The sequence below is a fragment of the Propithecus coquereli genome, unplaced genomic scaffold (assembly GCF_000956105.1).
Source record: "Propithecus coquereli isolate 6110/MARCELLA unplaced genomic scaffold, Pcoq_1.0 Scaffold794, whole genome shotgun sequence".
In the NCBI taxonomy this organism is placed as follows: domain Eukaryota; kingdom Metazoa; phylum Chordata; class Mammalia; order Primates; family Indriidae; genus Propithecus; species Propithecus coquereli.
In genome coordinates, this window is record NW_012154107.1 from 657,273 (window position 1) to 676,212 (window position 18,940).

The following is an 18,940-nucleotide window of genomic DNA, read 5'->3' on the forward strand; positions in this document are numbered from 1 at the left end:
GAGGCCGGGACAGTGGCTGGGCAGGGGGAGGGACAGGTGCCGGGGCAGGGGGAGGGGTGGCCTGGGTGGGCTCTGCGCGCCGCAGCACCAGACCCCAGAGGATGCTGCGCACCTTGAATTCACGCAGGCGCCTCTGACATTGTCTCAGAACCGACTAGAACCCCTGGTCTGTGAATGCCACAGGTGGGGGCTGAGTTAGGCGTGGCCTCAGTGGGGACCCCCCCCAGCACTGCAGTCCGCCGTAGTGTAGTGGGTGGCGTGGGCCATGCTGCGCACTTGGAAATTCTCAGAGCCCCCAAGGGCCTCCTGGCCCCCGACGGTGCTGCCTCCCTCCATCACCCGCCAGGCGCTGCGCAGAGTGCGCAAGGACCCTGCTTCTCTCTGCCTGCACCCCACATTTCCTGGGGAGGGGAGAGAAAAGGAAATATTCTCCTAGAGAGTCTCATTAGTCTTTAGGCTTCTCATTAAGAAATCGTTTAGATTCTCATTTGCCAGAGTTGAGCTGGAGGGATGCAGGGAGAGTGAATGGTGAGGGGCCTGGTGGCCCAGTCCCTCTCTGAAAGGTGCTGGCTTCCTCTCTCAGACCAGCATGGCCGCCTGGGATCTAATCCCTCTGGCTCAGAACCCCTGGAGAAGGGAGAAGATAGTGTTTCTGTCCTGATGCCCTGCACCTGGCCAGTATCGCTGGGTCCTCGAAGCCCAGACCCTGACTGCTGATCTGTGTTGCTCGTACCCCCAGCCCCACCCTAGGAATGCCCTCCGTGAAGGTCCTGGGTCAGGCCAGGTCCTCCAGCCCAGGCATGACCCGGAACACCTGCTGTTGCTCCCCCGGGGCTGTGCAGAGGCTGCTGCCCATCCTGGCGTGGCTGCCCAACTACTCCATGCAGTGGCTGAAAATGGACATCATAGCTGGACTCTCCGTTGGGCTCACGGTCGTTCCCCAGGCACTGGCCTATGCCGAAGTGGCTGGACTCCCGCCCCAGGTGAGGTGTCTGTCCCTGCTGCCAGCCACGTCTCCTCCCCACAGCCTGACCCCACTCAGGCCTCAGCACCTGCCCAGAAGCAGGGTGGAAATACGTGGTATCAGTTCCAGACTTCGGCCTTCCCAGGTTTCCAACCCCAGGGAGCCTAAGAAACCTTTGGTTTACAGTCTGTGACAGGTGACGCACTCCTCTGCCTGCATGTCAGAGATAGGCACCAAGCTAGTCCAGAGAGATGACTCATGGTGGCATGCACAGACCCAGACAGCACACAGGCCTCTGTGCTCCCCGCAGGCGGCACCAGCCCCCCCACACTCTGGCCATCAGCACCCCGAGGCCCCGGTTGGTTGCTGCTAAATCCTAATGGCCGCAGGTCTTCAGGGGATAACAGAGGGTGGTGGCACTCCCTGCCTGTGTTTGAAGGTGTGCCCAGGGCACAGTTGACATCCGCAGATCTCTATGCTTGGATGTGCACACCAGGGACACATGTGGATGGGCCTGAGGCCTCCTGGGTGCTCATGGCCATCTCTCCCCACAGTATGGCCTGTACTCTGCCTTCATGGGATGCTTCGTGTATTTCTTCCTGGGCACCTCCCGGGATATGACTCTGGGCCCCACGGCCATCATGTCCCTCCTGGTCTCCTTCTACACTTTCCACGAGCCCGCCTATGCTGTCCTGCTGGCCTTCCTGTCCGGCTGTATCCAGTTGATCATGGGGTTCCTGCGTTTGGGTAAGACTCTGCCTTCCTGCCATGGGTGGGAGGGGCTCCGGTTCTGCTCTTCCTGGGGTGCTGAGGCAGCTACTTCTTGGGGTGCCCTTGTCCTCAGCATTTCCTTGCTTGAATTCCAAGGGCTAACTGTGTGTGTTGAGGGGGGTGAGGCCCTCAGCCCCCAGTCCAACTCTATTGTGCTCGGAGACCAGGACACTAGAGAAGTACCCAGGACCTCAGACGCTAGACCTGCTCTCCAAAAACAGTCCAAACAGGGCGTGTCACTCACCAGTCCTTAGCTCCGCAGTCCCTCCCATGCCATCTGTCCCAGCCCACATCTCCACCCTCGTCCTCTGGGGCCAGAGGGAGCTAGAACCAGCTTAGCATTCTCTCTCGGTTGGCCAGGGTTCCTGCTGGACTTCATTTCGTGCCCTGTCATTAAAGGCTTCACCTCTGCTGCTGCTGTCACCATTGGCTTTGGACAGATCAAGGTAGGCACAGCGTCCACCCAGAGCACTGTCCTCTGGCCACTGCTAGTTGGCACAGGGGTACGTGGGAGCAGGACCAAGGCCAGTCCTATATTTGTGGCAAGAAGACGTCTTGCTGTTTGAGATTGTCTATTCTCAATGGGTCAAGAAGCACACAGTTCTCTCATGGGTCCCCCATTAATAAAATGACCCTCCTGGGGGAGGGGTTGAGTGATTGTCAGATTGTACAGCAAGTGACTTCAGGGACTGGTAACCATGTCTACGGGTGGCTCGTGCAGTGTTGGTGCCTGTGTGCCTGGTTGGCTTCTTGGTGCAGCTACCGGTGCTGCGCACAGCCCGCAGGCCTCACCGGTCACAAGCACACTGCTAGCATTTCAACGGGCAGTTCTTTCCCTATGCTAATTTAGCTAGATCATTTTGTGTTTGTGCTTTTTTCAACATCTGTTTAATGTTTTTTAAATGCCATGTTTTTATGTTCCTACTTACAACGTCTATAAGAAGTGTTAAAGTCAATGATCCTGAATTAAGGATGTAATTTATTGTCTCTTTACTGGGCCCTGAGTTTCTCGAGGGCAGGGACTGTGTGCTCCTGCCCAGGGCTGCCCAGCACTGTGCCCAGTGTGGAGTAGACAGCGCTCGCTGGGCGTGTGTGGAATGGGAGTGGGCTCAGTTCCACGCATGGCCGTGGGGCCCGGATGGCGGACTCCGGGCCACCCCCCTGCTGGTGACAGCGTCCCGGAGAGGCCCCGTGGAAAATCCAGGGTGGGAGACCGTGTGGAAATAAAGCAGGGGACGTACTCAGCACTCTGTGCGCCAGGCACTGGGTGACACACTCCGTGTGCTTAATTCTCACCGCACTGCTGGGGGGCAGGTCTGTCCTCATCTTCATTTTGGAGAGGAACTAACTTAGGTGAGGGTGAATGTGACTTGTGTATCACGTGCACACCCTCCAGGGTGTGCTCCAGGGTAAGCTTGGAAGATGCTGTCTCAGGGGTGGTTCGTCCTTTATTCTGGAAGCATCCTTCATTTTCAATGTCAAGGATATTCTTTTATAGGGCCCTAGTGAGAGTAGAGGGCACCTGTATGCATTTGTGCCTGGCAACCTGGTCCCCAGCCCCATGTGTCCCCCTGGGAGTCTGGCCTCGACTTCTTGCTGATACTGATACCAGCTCCCGAGAGACAGAATGAGCTTAAAGCACGAGGGAGAGCCCCCCACCCCCTCAGCCCCTGCGTGCGGGGCTGGATTGTTTCTTTCCGGCAGGGGGCGGAGCCGGTCCAGGGACAGACGCGGCCTTGAGCCAATGGCAGCGAAGGTCCGCATGATGGGGGTGGGCCTCTGGGTGATGGACGCGGCCTCGAGCCAATGGAGGCAGGGCAGGGAGTGGTCGGTCCCGGTGCCTCGTCCCAGGGCCCTGGCCTCAGAGCTGTAGAACCCGTCTCCCATCTTTGGGGTCACAGAGTGTTTTTTTTTTAGAGAAACACGTCATTGACCCAAAGGTTGTGAAGTGCTATCTCTTTGATCTTCTGCCCTTGGGGACTCGGGAGAGGGCGGGTGGTCCCCTGAGAGCCCTGAGCTGTGCTCCTGGGAGAGCCCTGGAGGTCGGGATCCTGCCCCAGCCCAGGCCCTGGCCCAGGTGGATGCAGACTCTCCTCCTCCCCTGGCAAGAGGGAGTGAGGGGAGGTGGGAGCAAAGTGCCTTGGGTCAGGGACCCGTGATCTGGTCAGTGCCTCTATTTGCACAGAACCTCCTGGGACTGCAGAACATCCCCAGGCAGTTTTTCCTGCAAGTGTATCGCACCTTCCTGAGCATTGGAGAGACCAGGTAAGGAAGCTCTTCCTCCCACACCCCTCGCCCAGCTCCCCCTCATTGTCCACCCCAGGTGGCATTTATTCTTCCGGGGCCTTACTGGTGACAGCGGTCCCCAGGGTAGCAGCAGCACCTGGGAGCTGGTTAGAAATGCAGACTCTCAGGCCAGGCTCCAGTCCTGCTGAATCGGTCAGCGTTTTAACGAGAAGCCCATGGTTTGAGCCTGAGAGCCGGCAGCATGGCACGCTCCACAGAGCTTTCTTGGGCAGCGGGAAGGAGGAGAGAACCTGCAAAGAGAAGGCAGGCAGTCTCTCTCCTCTCTCTCACGGGATTGTAATTTATCGGGGAAGAGAACACAGGGCGTGGGGAAGGCGACACCAACGGAAGGCAGGTGTGGAAGGGAAGGGATGAAGGAAAGCGGGTGGAGTGTTGACAGAGATCCAGGCAGCGCTGGGGAGAGGGGCCCACCCAGCGCTTCCCTGGGGTGGTTTCGATAAAGAGACAAAAGCCCAGCAGCAGCCAGGATAGCTCTCCCCCTCTGTGGCTGGAAGGGACAGGGGAGGAGATGGTTTTGGGGGAGCTGTAGAGATGGCTGCCTGGTGCCAGGGCCTGGGGGTGGGGGGTCCTGGACCCTTGTCTTCTGTCCTCTGATCAGCTGCTGAGGTTCCCCAGCTGGAAGCCAGTGGGAGTGGGACTCTCTCACCAGTCAGAGAGCGGCACTGGGGTCAGAGGTGAGAGGGGCCTTACCGAGTGCATAGGCCAGAGCCTTCTAGAACAGAGGAGGACCTGCAGTACGCCAGCTGCAGTCCTCATTCCCTGTGGTTACTCACCAGATCCTGTTCCACAGACCTGAGTCCCAGAGAGCTGTGAGACTGAAACATGGAAGGGTGGCCCTGCCGCCATCGTGACTGGCCTCTCACTCCCGGTCCTCTACAGGCCTGCGTACTTACTGAATTTGGGGTACAGTTCTGAAGTAGAATAGTAGATTACTTAGGAGAAAACACAAAGCCAATTGAGGGAGAAAGGCTTCCAGCAGAAGCAGCAGCCGGAGGCCGGGAGGCTGGAGTCAGTCTGAGTCGTGGACAGACTTGGGTGGTGACGGTCCTCTGTCTCTCTGCAGGGTGGCTGATGCTGTGCTGGGGCTGGTGTGCATGGTGCTGCTGCTGGTGCTGAAGCTCATGCGGGACCACATGCCTCCTGTGCACCCCGAGATGCCCCCCGGCGTGCGCCTCAGCCATGGGCTGGTTTGGGCTGCCACGACAGGTGAGGGGCCCCACAGACGTCATGTGCAACCTGGGCACCTAGGGAGCCCCGAGTCACGTCCGTAGAGGTTCTCACGTCATCGGTGTGGGCACAACTTGGACATTGGCGTGCTTAAAACTCAGTAGGTGGTTTTGATCGCATCCAGAGCTCAGAACGCCGTCTGCAGTAGCAGTTCTCAGCCAGAGGTGATTCTGCCCCCGGCAATGTTTGGCAATTCTGGGAGACACTGGTTGATGCTACTTGGGGAGGCTTTACTGGCAGCGAGTGGGCAGAGGCCAGGGATGCTCCGAATCACCCTGCGGTGTATGGCTTCTCACAGTGTCTGGCCCATGATGTCGGCAGTGCCTTCCTCCTCTGGTGTCACTGATCGCTGCTTAGCTACGGGGACCCAGGCCTGTCCTGGATGTGCTGAGGAGAGGCTGCTGCCACCCCGGGGATGGCCACTTGATGCACTGATGGCCACACTGCCCCTGTCACCTTGCACTCTGTACCACGGCCTTTCTCAGGGACCCTGTGGTTACCCGCGGCTCAGTCTGCAGCCTCCACGCCTGAAGCCACAGTTTAGCTACTGCTGGCAAGCGTGCGGTTAAAACAGACCCGGCAGGTCTCGGTGGAATTTGTTTTCTCTCCCAAGGACCTGCCGGCAGACCAGGTTTCTCAAGCTCGGCACTACTGACATTCTGGGCCAGATGCTTCGGACCAGGTTGTTCTTTGCCGAGAGAGGCCGTGCCCTGCAGGGTGTTTTTGTTTCTAGAAATTCGGTTTGGCTCCTTTCAACGTATCTCCCACATCTCTGCTTAACAGGCTTATTCTTTCCTCTAGCTTTTCAAATGTGTGGAATTTAATTCTGTGTTTTAATTCTGTCATCTTTAACTGTGTCACTTTGGGGTGAGTTTTTCCTGATTGATTTTTCTCCATATTACGGGTCGTATTTTCCTGCGTCTTTGCACACCTCGCGGTTTCTGCTCGAGTGGGTGCCAAACTTTGTGAATTTGATGTTGGCTGTGGGATGTTTCTGCATTCCACGGATCTACTGGCACTTTGTTCAGGGTACGGTTAAGTTACTTAGGACAGTTCGATCCATTTGGTTCTTGCTGTTAAGCTTCACGGCTGGGCTGCAGCAGTCTTCAGTCCAGGACAGGCCTACTGAGGCCCACCGCTGGCTTTTGCAAGTGTGATTCTACTGAGCTTCCGTAGTGTCTAAGGCTGCTTTTGTGCAGTAACAGTGGAATTGAGGAGTTGCGACAGAGACTATATGGCAAAGCGAAAAGCATTTACTGTCAAGCCCTTTATGGAAAGAAATTACCAGCCGCAGGTCTAGGGCTAATCTTACCCACTGCCGAGGTAAAACTCCACTGAGTCCCGATGCCCCGTGAATTCTGCGGTTTTCTCACTCTGGCTGGTGTGAGTCCCTGGGGTCGTCCCCTCCTGGGCAGTTTGGGAGGTTTCCGCACAGCTTCGCCCTGGTCTGCGCACCCAGGGCACCCTCCGCAGGGCTCTGGAGCTCTCCCGTGAACTTCCCTGTTAGCCCCAGGCCCTGGCCTCCACGGACCTCCAGCATTTGCCCCTCAACCCAGGGAAACCCCTCAGGCTCTGTCAGGGGTCCCCCAGCCACACACCAGGCCCTGGGGACTCTGCGGAGACTGTTTTGGACTCACCTTGATTGATTCCCATGTCTGTCACGCCTGATGGGCAGCACCTTGAAAACTGTTGTTTCATGTTTTGTCCGGTTTTTAGTAGTTTTAGGTAGGTGGTAACTCTGGTCTCTTTCTCCGTCTTGCTTCAAAGTGGAAGTGCCCTGGGCATCCGATTTCAGAGTGTCTTTGCCGCTGTGCACGTGGTCTGTGCGCCCCCTGGAGGATGGGCAGGAGGAGGCGTGTGCACCGGTCTGTGTCCTGCCGCTCTGCTGTCCCCATGTCATGCATGCTCCACAGAGCCGCCTGCTCACGCCTGCCACACAGACCCTTGTATCTGTGCTGTGTTTCCAGCGTGCAGAGTGAGGGGTCGTGGCTGGGGCGGGTGTTTTCTGCCCGTGAGGCGTGTCTGCCCCAACTGCCCGGCGCAGAGGTACGTCCTTGCGCTTCCGGGGAGCAGGTTTCGCCGTAGCGTCTCTCTTTCTCTCCTAGCCCGCAACGCCCTGGTGGTGTCGTTCGCGGCCCTGGTTGCGTACTCCTTCGAGGTGACTGGATGCCAGCCTTTTGTTCTCACCGGGGAGACGGCCGAGGGGCTCCCTCCAGTCCGGACCCCTCCCTTCTCAGTGACCACCGCCAATGGGACGATCTCCTTCACCGAGATGGTGCAGGTGGGCAGAGACAGGCACCAGGACTGCTCCCGGCCTGGTGGCACGTCCGTGACGTGTCTGCGTAGGGACGGGAGGGCTGAGCTCAGTTAGGACTGCCAAGTGCTCCATTTTGAGAGAATCCCAGACTGGACACGGCCTCACGGGACATCCCGTTTGTGTTTCTGCCTCGAGCCCAGGGCTGTTTCTCCCGTTTCGGATGCTGGCCAGGGACAAGTTTGCCGTGTTCCTCTCACATCTCGGTCCTTTTGCGACGAGGAGGTGGTGCTTGCCTGTGTAAGCTCACGCACCTGCAGGCGCACTGGCTTCTGGCAGACGTGGAGAAGAGCGGGACCCCGCCCTGGCCGGTCACTGCCTGGTCGGCCCCGTCCTCTCCTGTCCAGTTAGGCCACTCATCATCCCTCTCTCCTCTCAGGACATGGGGGCGGGGCTGGCTGTGGTGCCCCTGATGGGCCTTCTGGAGAGCATCGCGGTGGCCAAGGCCTTTGGTAAGACGTCCGCCACCCACACCCTTGGCAGTCCCATTCCGAGGCTCACCTGCCTGGCTTGGCTGTCCTGCTTTCCTGCTCGCTTTTGTCGCTCTAATTTTAGAAAGGTAAATTTTTATCCAGGTCACACACGCTCATAGGTATGTACACACACACACACACACACACACACACACACACACACACGTACATACAGAGCAAAGAGGGATTTCTAATGAAAACCCGTGTGCCGGTGAACGTTTGAACGGCCTGCACTCTGTGGAACAAAAGTTTGCTCCCACCGGGGCCGACATAAGCTGAACGTGACACAGAGCTGGGGTGGGGTGACTCAGCGCTGGGGTGGGGTGCGCATGAGCCCCGCCGTGCGGCACCTCGCCTTACAGGTGCGTTGGGTGCAAATAACCCCACCAGTAAGACGTCAGATAAGTTAGGAAGTGATGAGATTCAAGTATTGTCTTCTTTTCTAATGTAATTTGTTTAATTAAGAGTTTTAATTTAATTGGTAATAATGGCTGAGTTTAATAACAGGCTCACAAAATTCCTACAAATGTAACAATGTGCTTTCTCCAGCTGGCTCAGCCCCCAGGAGGCAGGGGGCACCGACCCATTTAAATATTTGCTTCTCCTTTAGCAATTCTTGATTTCCTCCGTCCTAAGCTATTAAATCCTCCTGCCCTGCCCCGTCTCACTGGGGTTATGGTGCTCCCGGCGTGGGATTGTCAGTGTGGATGCCACTGTCATTCCAGCCTATAACTGTAATTAAGTCCTCCTTGTCTTTAGGGTTATGTAGATTCTAAAGGTTAGAACCCAGGTAACAGTGAATGTTATCGTGACTCCATAAGGGTGTTCACTACCCAGCCCAGGTTGTACCAGGATAAGTTCCTTCTCCAAAGTTCCAGGGCTCTGACCTTCACCCCATTCAAGGGAGACTCCTAACTAATGTCAGTTCAAGAGGGTTTTCCAAACTCCAGCAATTGCTCAAAATCACACCACAGTTCAGTTCGTTCCATGTGCGGCTTGTGTCTGTCTTGCTCAGTTATTGCTTTCCTGAGTATATGTCTTTCTGTTGCAAGAAGAAATGTAGGTGTTTCCTCCAATTCTACATCTTACAGCTTTTACTCTTCTTGTCTGCTACTTAGAAAACTTCTCTTTTTTTCGTTTTCTTTTTCTTTTTTTTTTTTTTTTTAGAGATAGTGTCTTGATATGTTGCCCAGGCTGGACTTGAACTCTTGCCTCAGCCTCCTGAGTAGCTGGGACAGACACATTCCATTTTCTTCTGAAGTCGCCCAACCTCCCGGCCGTATCTGTAGAGGTGGTTACTCTCTTACGTCAGGGGTTGGCAGACTTCGCCTGCTGCTTGCTTCGTGTGGCCAGTGGCCTATTTCACATTTTTAAATGGTTGGAAAAAGTCAAAAGAATAATAATAATTTGTGACACGTGAATTATATATGAAATTCAAATCTCAGTGTTCACAAATAGAATTTGTTGGAACATGTCATTCTCATTGGAGAATGTATCATCTGTGGCTGCTTTCGTGGTACAACAGCCAGAGCTTTGTGGCCACGACAGAGCCCGTGGGGCCCGCAGAGCTTAAATACTCATGATCTGGTGCTTGGTGGGAAAAGTCTACCAGCGTCTGTCTCAGCTGCCTGCTGGGCCTCCCCTGACGTCCTTGCTTCTCGCTGAGATAGCTTCATCTTTGACTTCTTGTCGTCTCAGCTTGTAATGAGAGGTTTTTAGTTTAAAACATTTTTCTCTTGTTATAAAAGCAGTGACTGTAGATATTTGTTGTAGAAAGTGTCGAAAGTTCGGCAGTGAGTAAAGGAGAGACGGATCGCCCGTGAGCCCTTCGCTCACCCAGTTAACTGCCGCAAACACCTCATTCTGCCTCTTTCCGCCTTCTGCGATGCCCGCAGACACGCTCTGTTTACGAAACTTAGTGCTGTGCACAAATTCATAACCTGTTTTCATTTCACGAGCGAGGGCTAGCAGATGCCATTTAACCGTGTCTTTGCCATTCGTTCTCTCCAGCGTCTCAGAATAATTACCGCGTCGACGCCAACCAGGAGCTGCTGGCCATCGGTAAGACTCCAGCCACGGGCCGGGAGCCTGGGCCTACCCCCCGCGTCTGGCTGGGCTGTGCGGAGTATCGGGACCGTCTGATGGTCGGACCGCCAGGGGCAGAGGTCCGCGGTTGAGCAGAAGTGTTGGCACGGATTCATTCCCGGGTCTCCACATGGTTCAGTTTAGTCCCCAGAAACGGAGCTGACGTGTGTTGTCCATTCTGACTACCACTTACTGAGCACTTGCTGTGGACCAGACTCTGAGGTCTGTAGCCTTGGTCTATACCGAGGAACACCCGGAATGTTCCATCTCAGAGAGGGAGCTTCCGGGGCCAGGCGTCAAAGAGCTGAAGAATGTGGCCAGGTGAAATCTCAGGGGAGTCTCCTGACGGGGCCTTTGCCCTGCCCTGTGGGCCCCTCCAGGCAGGGGCGTAATCGAGCGAGGACTCAGGTGGACTCTCAGTTGCCTGACTAGATGGGATCCGTGCCAGGTTTCACAGGGTGATTTTCTTTTCTTCTGTCTTCATGAACCGGCTTCTCTGATGGAGACCACAGCACGTCTCTTAAATTCAGTTATTTTTACTGTTTTCACCATACTGGGGGTCCCAGACCCTCCTTTCCTTCTGGTCCCTCATGAGACAGACACAGATCTAACCCAATCAGCACTGTTGGCTTCCTTCCCACGGAGGTGTCCCCTAGCAACACCCGGACAACTTCATGAGAGGGTTTTGGGCTCAAGCCACTTGGCTCCTTGATGGCAAAGCCTGGGGGGTCCCAGGCGGGACCACGGAGGGGCGTCGCCCGTGCTCCTCTGTGAGCTGGTGGAGAATGGGGCGTCGCCCACGTGGCTGGGTGGAGCTGGGGTTTCCCAGGAATCACGCACCCTCGGGCCGAGAAAACCCACAGACCCCCCCCAAGCACCCAACCCATTCCCGTTGCTTCAAAAACAGCACAAAACTATCGTGTTGGGACGATGAGTTCCGGATACAGCCAGACGGGGGAGGCTGTAAAGTGGAGGCCACGAAGCTCGGGCTATGGAAGGTGGATGTGGGACTCCTTGATCTGAGACAGGCCACGCGGGTTTCTGCGGCCGCACAGCAAGAGAGGCTCACATGAGCCCCACGTGATGCTGAGCGGGAGGGTCGTCCCTGGTTGGCAGCTGCTCAGAGGGTTGGGTCTCTGACCTGCAGCTGTTAACGGGCGAGGGTGACTGTGTGCAGCCTGCGGTCCCCGCCCCGCAGCGTCTGCACTTCCGGGCCCGGGCCCCTCTCTCTCAAGGATCCGAGCTGGGCCTTGATACCTGGGAGGGGCTGGAGAGCAGACCTCGAACCCGGGAGCCCTGTTGTGGAGGGTGGTGGGCATGGCGGGGTCTTTGAGACGGCCCCTGGGTGGGATGGATGCTGGCAGGGCTGCTTGTGAGCGGCGTGGGCCAGTCTCGTTGGTTCTCAGGCCCTGGCGCGGCAGTGAGCCTGGGCTTCGTCCAGTGTAGCCCGCAGCACCCTCTGTGCGGACGGCTTGCCGGCTCACGGGAGGGAGTGGTGGGTTTGGAAGGAGCTGGTGGGGAGCTGTGGACGGCCGCCAACCTCCTGAGCATGTTGGGTTTGTCTTAGGGGCGCTTAGCTGTCACTCTCTTCTGGGAGGCGGGATGCTGCCCCGTTATATGTGGGGAAAGGCACGTCTTGTCACACAGGAGAGGCCGGGGTCAGGTGTCTCTGACAGCCAGAATCTGTCTCGACAAAGTCACAAAGTCTGCCTTCCCTGAAAGGGTGAGCCCCAGGTTCAGGCCCCTTGTGGGGGATCCCTCCACCGCTGCCCTCCTGTTCCTTCCGGGTTTCCATCTCCCCACTGCCGTCTCTTTTCCCTCCTCACAACCCTCCGCTTCCTCCCCAGGCCTCACCAACGTGCTGGGCTCCCTCGTCTCTTCCTACCCGGTCACAGGCAGCTTTGGACGGTAAGTGGCCGCGTCCCTCCTCTGCTCCTGGGGGAGGGCCTTCGCCCACGTGCAACTGCTTTTTGCTCCTGTCCTGGTTGGGGGCGTCTGTCATCCCTCTGTCCGCTGTTGACCGGATGCAACAGGGCTGGGGGCCGCTGTCCTCCAGGGTCCCCTGGCTCCTGCGTGCCGACAGACGGCAGCGCAGGTCAGCCCTAGAGAGCTCCCTGTGCGTTCTCCGGTCCAGGGCTCATTCCTGACGGGACCTGGCACAGGAAGGACAGTGGCTCTGCCCTGAAGAGGTCCAGACCCGGGGCCCCTCTGGGTCAGGATGGCAGGGTGGGGGTGACCCGTGGCTTAAAGGAGAAGAGCAGGTGTCGCCCAGCAGGGTCTGGTCCCCAGAGTCAAGGACTCCGCCCTGCTCAGTGTGGCCCCTCTGGACGGGAAACAAGACAAAGTGGGTCGAAATCTCGAAGGCCTGGCCCTTTTTGGTTGTGTTCTTATTGTCAGTGACAAATACGTATCACCTAAAAACACAACAGGATGGATCGGGCACAGCTGCCTGTGGCTGTGCCCTAAGTCACCTGGCCTCGGTGCCCCCACCCCACCCCTGCTTCCCAGGCCGCGCTCGGAGCCACTGGCCCTGGGAGATCAGCCACGGCCACGTGGACAGAGGCCACCCCTTCCCCTCCCGGCCCCCCCTGTTTCGTTTTTTCTTTGCTTTCCGGGCGGGTTTTGACGGCCCGTTGGGGGTTTTGCCCCCCGGGGGGGGGGTTGTTGCCGGTTGGGCCCCTTGTTTTTTCCCCTTTTGCCCTTGTTGTTGGGGGGGAGGCCAACAGCTAGAGACGGCCCTGCTTAGTGGGCCACGTCTGCTGGAGCCACATGGGGACTGGGGGCCGTGGTGCTCATCCACCCGCCCCCCCTTGTCCCAGGCGAGGCTCCTCTGCACAGGGGACTGCTTGCTGGGTGGGACCCTGACCCCCAGGTCACCGGTGCCCCGTATCCCACAGGAGCGCTGGTGTTGCTGTCCCTGAACTACCTGACCTCCCAGTTCTACTACATCCCCAAGGCCGCGCTGGCCGCAGTCATCATCATGGCCGTGGCCCCGCTGTTTGACACCAAGATCTTCTGGACACTCTGGCGCGTTAAGAGTACGTGTGTCCTGTCCCTGGCGAGGAGGGGCCAGGGTGCGGCGCCTGTGACATGGGGTTGTGCTTGATGCTGCACAGCCGGGGGCTGGAGCTGGGAAGTTAGGTGGTCCCAGGACAGAGGAGCGAAAGGCCAGGAGGCGGCCGCAGAGGTGGCCCATGGCTGGCAGGCCGTGGCTGCTGGGACCAGCTGCAGCTCCTCCTGCCTGAAAGGCTGCTGCACAGCTCCGCGGGGTCCTGGCGCAGCTCCGGCGTGGGGCGGCCCCACCTGTCCCCACCCCACCCGCCTCTGGCTGGCCCAGCTGAGGGGGGACTTCCCGGGGGACCAGCAGGGTCCAGCACATCCACTGCCCTTGCTACGCTGGCCCCAGTGCCTCAGGGTTTCCTGAACCGGCTGTGCCTTCAGTGTAACAGATTTCGTTTTGTTCTGTGTGTGAAAGCAGCCCTGAAAGGGTTTGTGTAGCTTATTTGGCAGTTTTGGGTCAGCCCTGGCAAGTTGCCACGTGGAAGGTCCTTGGTATATTGTTGCATCTGATCCTTAGAACAGGCCTGGAGCGTCGTGCCCTCGTGCAGTACAACAGACGCCACCGATGAAAGCGAGGTTCAGGGAGGGTGGGGATGTCTGAGTCACGTGTGTCGGTGGACTCCACCCGGAGCTGACCACCAAGCTCAGCTCTTTGTCCCAGGACACCTCCTCCTTGGCCAGGGGGCTCCAGGGCTCATGTGACCCTCCACCCACTTCTCAGGCCGGCTCTGTGCCCGGCCCCCCTTTGGTGCCGACGAGCCCCTGCCGTCCTCCTCCTCCTGTCCCGGCAGGTCTTGACCGTGGCTCTGCAAAGACGGGGAGGGGATTTGACCTTGAGCCATAGCCCCCATCCCCACGGCATGGCGTCTTTGGCAGCTGCCGTCCTCAAATCCCCAGAATGAGTCCCCTTGGGGGCCACTCCAGGTCCACGAGTGTCCTCCTCAGCATGGAAGAGGCCGGGAAGCGTCCTCCTGGGTGTGGGGGCTGAGCCGGGCCTCGCGGAGGAGGGCGCGCCGCTCAGCCGCACCCCTCTCCTAGGGCTGGACCTGCTGCCCCTCTGCGTGACGTTCCTGCTATGCTTCTGGGAGGTGCAGTACGGCATCCTGGCCGGGGCGCTGGTGTCTGTGCTCATTCTCCTGCACGCCGTGGCCAGGCCCGGGACCCAGGTACCAGCCCGCCCGGGGGAGGGGGAAGCACCCCGTGGACAGGACGCCTCACCCCTCAGCACGACTCTCTCGGGTCGTGAGCTCACGGAGTGACTGTGGCTGCGGCCGCTGCTGAAGGTGACCGCTCGCTGGCGGGCAGGCACACCCTCTGGTTACAAACCACGGCGCCCACCGCACTGCCCGCCGGCCGTGGGGGATTCCTGCCAGCTCCGCGCTCCCCGTCACCTCCAGTGCGCTGGGCCTGGGTCGGGGCTTCCTGCCTGGGACGAGCCACACCTGGCAGAGGCCGCCCTGTTGGACCCGCGTCCAGCAGCCTCTCGCTTCCCTCAGGTGTCCGAGGGGCCGGTTATCGTCCTGCAGCCAGCCAGCGGCCTGCACTTCCCTGCAGTTGAGGCCCTGCGGGAGGCGATCGTGAGCCGGGCCCTGGAAGGTACGTGGGCTGGGCCGAAATGGAGAGACGGAGCTGAGATCATCCCAGCCAGGAGGATTCGGGGTGTCTGAGTGCACAGGGCCTGGCCTAACACCTGCTCTGCTCTGTGCTGCAGCCGGGGTGGCAGTTCCCCACACGTTGCTCCTCCGTTGCCCCCGAGGTCCTGTTCCTCCTCCTGGGGAGCCAGTGGGGGGCCCAGGGGCCTCTGGTCCTGGGAAGGAAGCAGCGGCTACTGTCCCCAAACAGCTCTTGTCCCGGGAGCACTTGCTGGCCTCACTCTGCCCCTGGCCAGTGCATCGGGCTGCTTTGCCCGGCGTGACCGGCTCGGGCCTGTCTCCCCAGCGTCCCCCCCTCGCTGCCTCGTCCTGGAGTGCACCCACGTCTGCAGCATCGACTACACCGTGGTGTTGGGGCTCGGCGAGCTCCTCCAGGACTTCCATAAGCAGGGCGTCAGCCTGGTCTTCGTCGGCCTGCAGGTAGGTGAGCCAGTCGGCAGCCGCCGTGTGGCCTTCCTGCCAGCCCCACGTTCCTGGGCCATGATGTTGCCCAAGGGTGGACTGCCCAGCCCCTCCGCTGGCTCTGGCTCTGCCTGGTTCCCGTACCCATCCGACCTTCCGCCCCCTAACCCTGTCAAATGGGGAGTGGCAGCCCCCTGCCCTCCATGGGCTCACGTGTGTGGCCTCATCTCTCTTGCGGTCGATGCCAATCCACGTTCTCTGCCACGCTGTACTCAGTGCTGGGGACACAGGATGAGTGAGAGCTGGTCCCTGTTCTTGGGAGCTATGGTTTAGGAAGCAAAACACACATAAGCATAGAATTGTGTGCAGAGAGGTGTTGTAGGGGCTTCAGAAGGCTCAAGAGGACAGGTTTCTGCGGAGACCGTCCTGGCAGGGCACTGGTGAAGATAACAGGTCGGGTTTGTTGGACTCGGTTCCTGCAGCTCTCAGAAGCCCCAGGCCGGGGCTGTTCGCCAGCGCTGCTCTTGTTCACGTTAGAGTAAGACCAAGAGGGTCACAGCCTCACCTGGGAGCATTCCGGGCAGTGCAGGGCTGATGTCCTGGGGGAGTGGCCGGGGATAGCAACAGGAGGGGTGGCTGTCATTGTAGTTAAGTGTCCTCCCTGCCACGTCTTACGCGGTGGCATGTGGGGGACGTCAGCGTGTCCCCCAGGCTTGCGGAGGAGATGTTTGTGAACTAGCCGTGAAACAGGTGCCGCTCGGACCCAGCACGCGGGTGTCGGCACAGCGGGCACTCGGGGTTTCGTTCACTCTCCAACCAGGTGCCAGGCCCATGCTCTCCTCATCCCCCTGCCCAGTCGCAGTCACCCAGGCCCAGAGAGGCTGAGTGACTTGCCCGAGGTCACACAGCGAGGGTGGCAGGCTGGCTTCAGACTCGGGGCATCCAGGGCTTTGCTCAGCACCTTCCGTCCTGTGTCGTGTTCACAGCGCACGTGTCTTCGTGGTCTTTGGAGACAATTCCTTTAAAAACACGCCCCTGTGGCAGCATCCCCTGGGGCAGGGATTCTCGCCACTTCCCCGTGTGGATGTGAAGCTGCCCCTTTCCAGGGGGTGCTAAGACAGGGTGTCCACGCAGGCCGCCTGCCCCGTGTGTCACAGGGGAGTGTCCCTGCCCTGGGTTAAAGTCTGTCTGTCCCTCAGGTCCCCGTGCTCCGTGTCCTGCTGTCCGCTGACCTGAAGGGGTTCCAGTACTTCTCCACCCTGGAGGAAGCAGGTGGGTGTGGTCGGATGCCCTCCAGAGAGCTGGGACAGGCCAGAGCAGGGTGGTGTCTCGAGAGCCAGTGGCTCTGGGACAGGGAGAGGAAGTGATCGCAGGCGGCTGGAGGTGCAGGGTGTCTGCTGCCCTGGGTTTGCAGGCCCAGGTGCTGCCCCGTCCCCATCTTCCGCGCAGGCCTCAGCCGAACGTCTCAACTGCGGCAAGAGTGAGGGCCAGCGGAGGGGGTGGGGCGGGGGGTTCGTGGTCGTGGAGGCCCCTTCCTTCTCTGGGACGTGTTTTTTCTGACAAATGGATGCATCTGGGTAGAATCTGAGATCATTCTAGAAAGTTCCGCCAGGAGGAACCACCCTGCTGATTTCTGCCACCGTTGGTTAGTTTTACCTGTTCTAAAATTCGATAAAGACTCCTCTTGCGTCTGGGCTGGGCTCACCCTCGCTGTTGCTAGGCGCAGCTCAGTGCGGGAGGTGGACAGACAGGCGGGCCTGGCTGCAGGGTGGAACGTCCCGGAGCAGTGAGGGGATTAGCAGTCACGTAGACAGTAGTGACGTGCTTGGAGAGACTTAGGTGAGACCTTTCGCGGTTAGGGATGCCAGCCTGTGTGGGCCCCGCCACCCTCCGGTGTGCCAGGGTCCTGAGATGCCAGCCTCTCACCCCTTCCCGTGAACGGGCCCATCCTCTCTTCGCCGTTTTAGTGCTGGAACAACTTGTGTTTTCTGCAGAGAAATACCTCGGGCAGGAGCCAGGGACCCAGCCCTACAACATCTGCGAAGACTCTGTTCCGGAACTCAAGGCCGCCCTGCTGGAGGCTTAACGGAGCCGCCACGGGCGTCCAGGTGCGAAGGAAGGGTGTCCCGGAAGGTTCTCGTCACTGTGATTTGATGCTGGATACCGCCCGACAGACACGCTGGCCTGGTGGGCTGACAACAACCTGAGCAGGTGACCCTGGGGGAGGAGAAGGAAGCCCCGTGTGGACCCACAGGTGGGACTCGCCGGCTCCCTGTGCGACAATTGGAAAAGTACCTCCCTGCTGTTCCCCGGCATGAACCTCTTTGGAAGAGAGGTGTGGAGAGAGCCTTCTGGAGTGACAGACATGTCAGAAAGGAAGGAGCAGGGTTTCCAGCCTGTGCCGGGGGCGGCGTCCTCAGCCCCCAGCACCTGCCGGGATCTCGGGTGGGTTCCACCTTCGCACCAGGCAGTGGCCGGGGAGGGGCGGGGAGCGTGGCCATCTGGGAGATGGGTCTGCTCCCGATGGTGGCGTTTGTGCTGTTTTAGGAGAGAAAACCAAGGTGTGCCAAATGACTTAAAGTCGCTATTTAAAAATAATTTTGTGATTTTTAAATGAAAAAGTTAATAGCTTTGGTGATTTTGTAAAAATCATGAACACTTATTGTAAAAAATACAGGAAATCATTCCCCGCCAGCCTACTTTGGTGATCACTCCAGACCCCCAAGATGCATATATGTCTGTCACCATGTGGACGTACTTTTACAGTTTTACATACATGGGATCATTTCATACGTGGTGCTCTGTAGCTCACATATTTCATGCAGTTGTTTGCTGTGAGGTATTTATTGTGATAGTAAATAGTATTAGAATGTGTGATTCTCACTATCTACGTATTTTGTTCGGTATGTGTACCCTAATTAGTGAGCCCTCTGTTCCCCATGTGCACGGGTTATGGACTGAACTGTGCCCCCAAAAATGCTGCAGTTGAAGCCCCACCTGCAGTGCAACCCTGTCTGGAGACAGGGCCGTTAGGAGGGAATTAGAGTTAAATGAGGTCACAGGGTGAGGCCTGGAGCCGGTAGCGTTAGTGTCCTTAGAAGGGACACCGGAGAGCCCTGTCTCTCCAGCTCACACCAAGGTCTCAAACCTGGGCTCGCGTGACTGCGGATTCTCCAGCCACTAAGCCCGTCCTGGCCTGTGGGCGCACGGCCGCTCCCTTGCCGCCTCGTGGCCGAGGTCAGGCCAGCGGGTACACGTGGGCCAAACTGTGTCCCCCAAAAGCCGTGTGTTGAGTCCTCACCCCCAGTACCTCCGAACGTGGCCTTACTTGAAAATAGGGTTTTGCGTTGGAATTAGTTAAAATGAGGTCACAGTGGGGAGTCAGGGGGCCCTAATCCATGTGAGTGGTGAGTTGGTCACAGACACAGAACAGCAGAGATGGGATGACACAGCCGCGAGCCCAGGAACGCCGAGGCAGGTCCGCAGCCCCAGGAGCCGGGGGACAGGCCAGGACAGATGCGCCCTCACGGCTTCCATGGGAATCAGCCCTGCCGCCACCCTGACCTCCAGCTTCCAGCCTCCAGGGCTGGGAGACGGTGACTTTCTGTTTCAACGGCCCAGCCTGTGGTCCTTCGTGACAGCAGCCCTGGCCAACACGCAGGGTAAGAGACGCGTGGGACCTCTG

The 18,940-nt window shown here is 58.6% G+C and overlaps 1 protein-coding gene across 1 annotated transcript in view; it reads left to right on the forward strand.

Annotated features, from left to right (window-relative positions):
* The window catches only part of SLC26A11 (solute carrier family 26 (anion exchanger), member 11), an 18,788-nt gene extending 953 nt beyond the window's left edge, over positions 1-17,835 (forward strand). The window contains exons 2-17 of the mRNA XM_012663075.1: positions 740-983; positions 1,519-1,711; positions 2,096-2,181; positions 3,921-4,000; positions 5,106-5,248; positions 7,375-7,550; positions 7,963-8,035; positions 10,067-10,117; positions 11,989-12,049; positions 12,175-12,236; positions 13,039-13,179; positions 14,240-14,367; positions 14,698-14,797; positions 15,140-15,273; positions 16,455-16,527; positions 17,250-17,835. Coding sequence (XP_012518529.1) covers positions 753-983; positions 1,519-1,711; positions 2,096-2,181; positions 3,921-4,000; positions 5,106-5,248; positions 7,375-7,550; positions 7,963-8,035; positions 10,067-10,117; positions 11,989-12,049; positions 12,175-12,236; positions 13,039-13,179; positions 14,240-14,367; positions 14,698-14,797; positions 15,140-15,273; positions 16,455-16,527; positions 17,250-17,341 — 1,824 coding nt within the window. The 5' untranslated portion in view covers positions 740-752 and the 3' untranslated portion in view covers positions 17,342-17,835. The remainder of the gene's footprint in view (positions 1-739; positions 984-1,518; positions 1,712-2,095; positions 2,182-3,920; positions 4,001-5,105; positions 5,249-7,374; positions 7,551-7,962; positions 8,036-10,066; positions 10,118-11,988; positions 12,050-12,174; positions 12,237-13,038; positions 13,180-14,239; positions 14,368-14,697; positions 14,798-15,139; positions 15,274-16,454; positions 16,528-17,249) is intronic.
* The last annotated feature ends 1,105 nt before the right edge of the window (positions 17,836-18,940 follow it).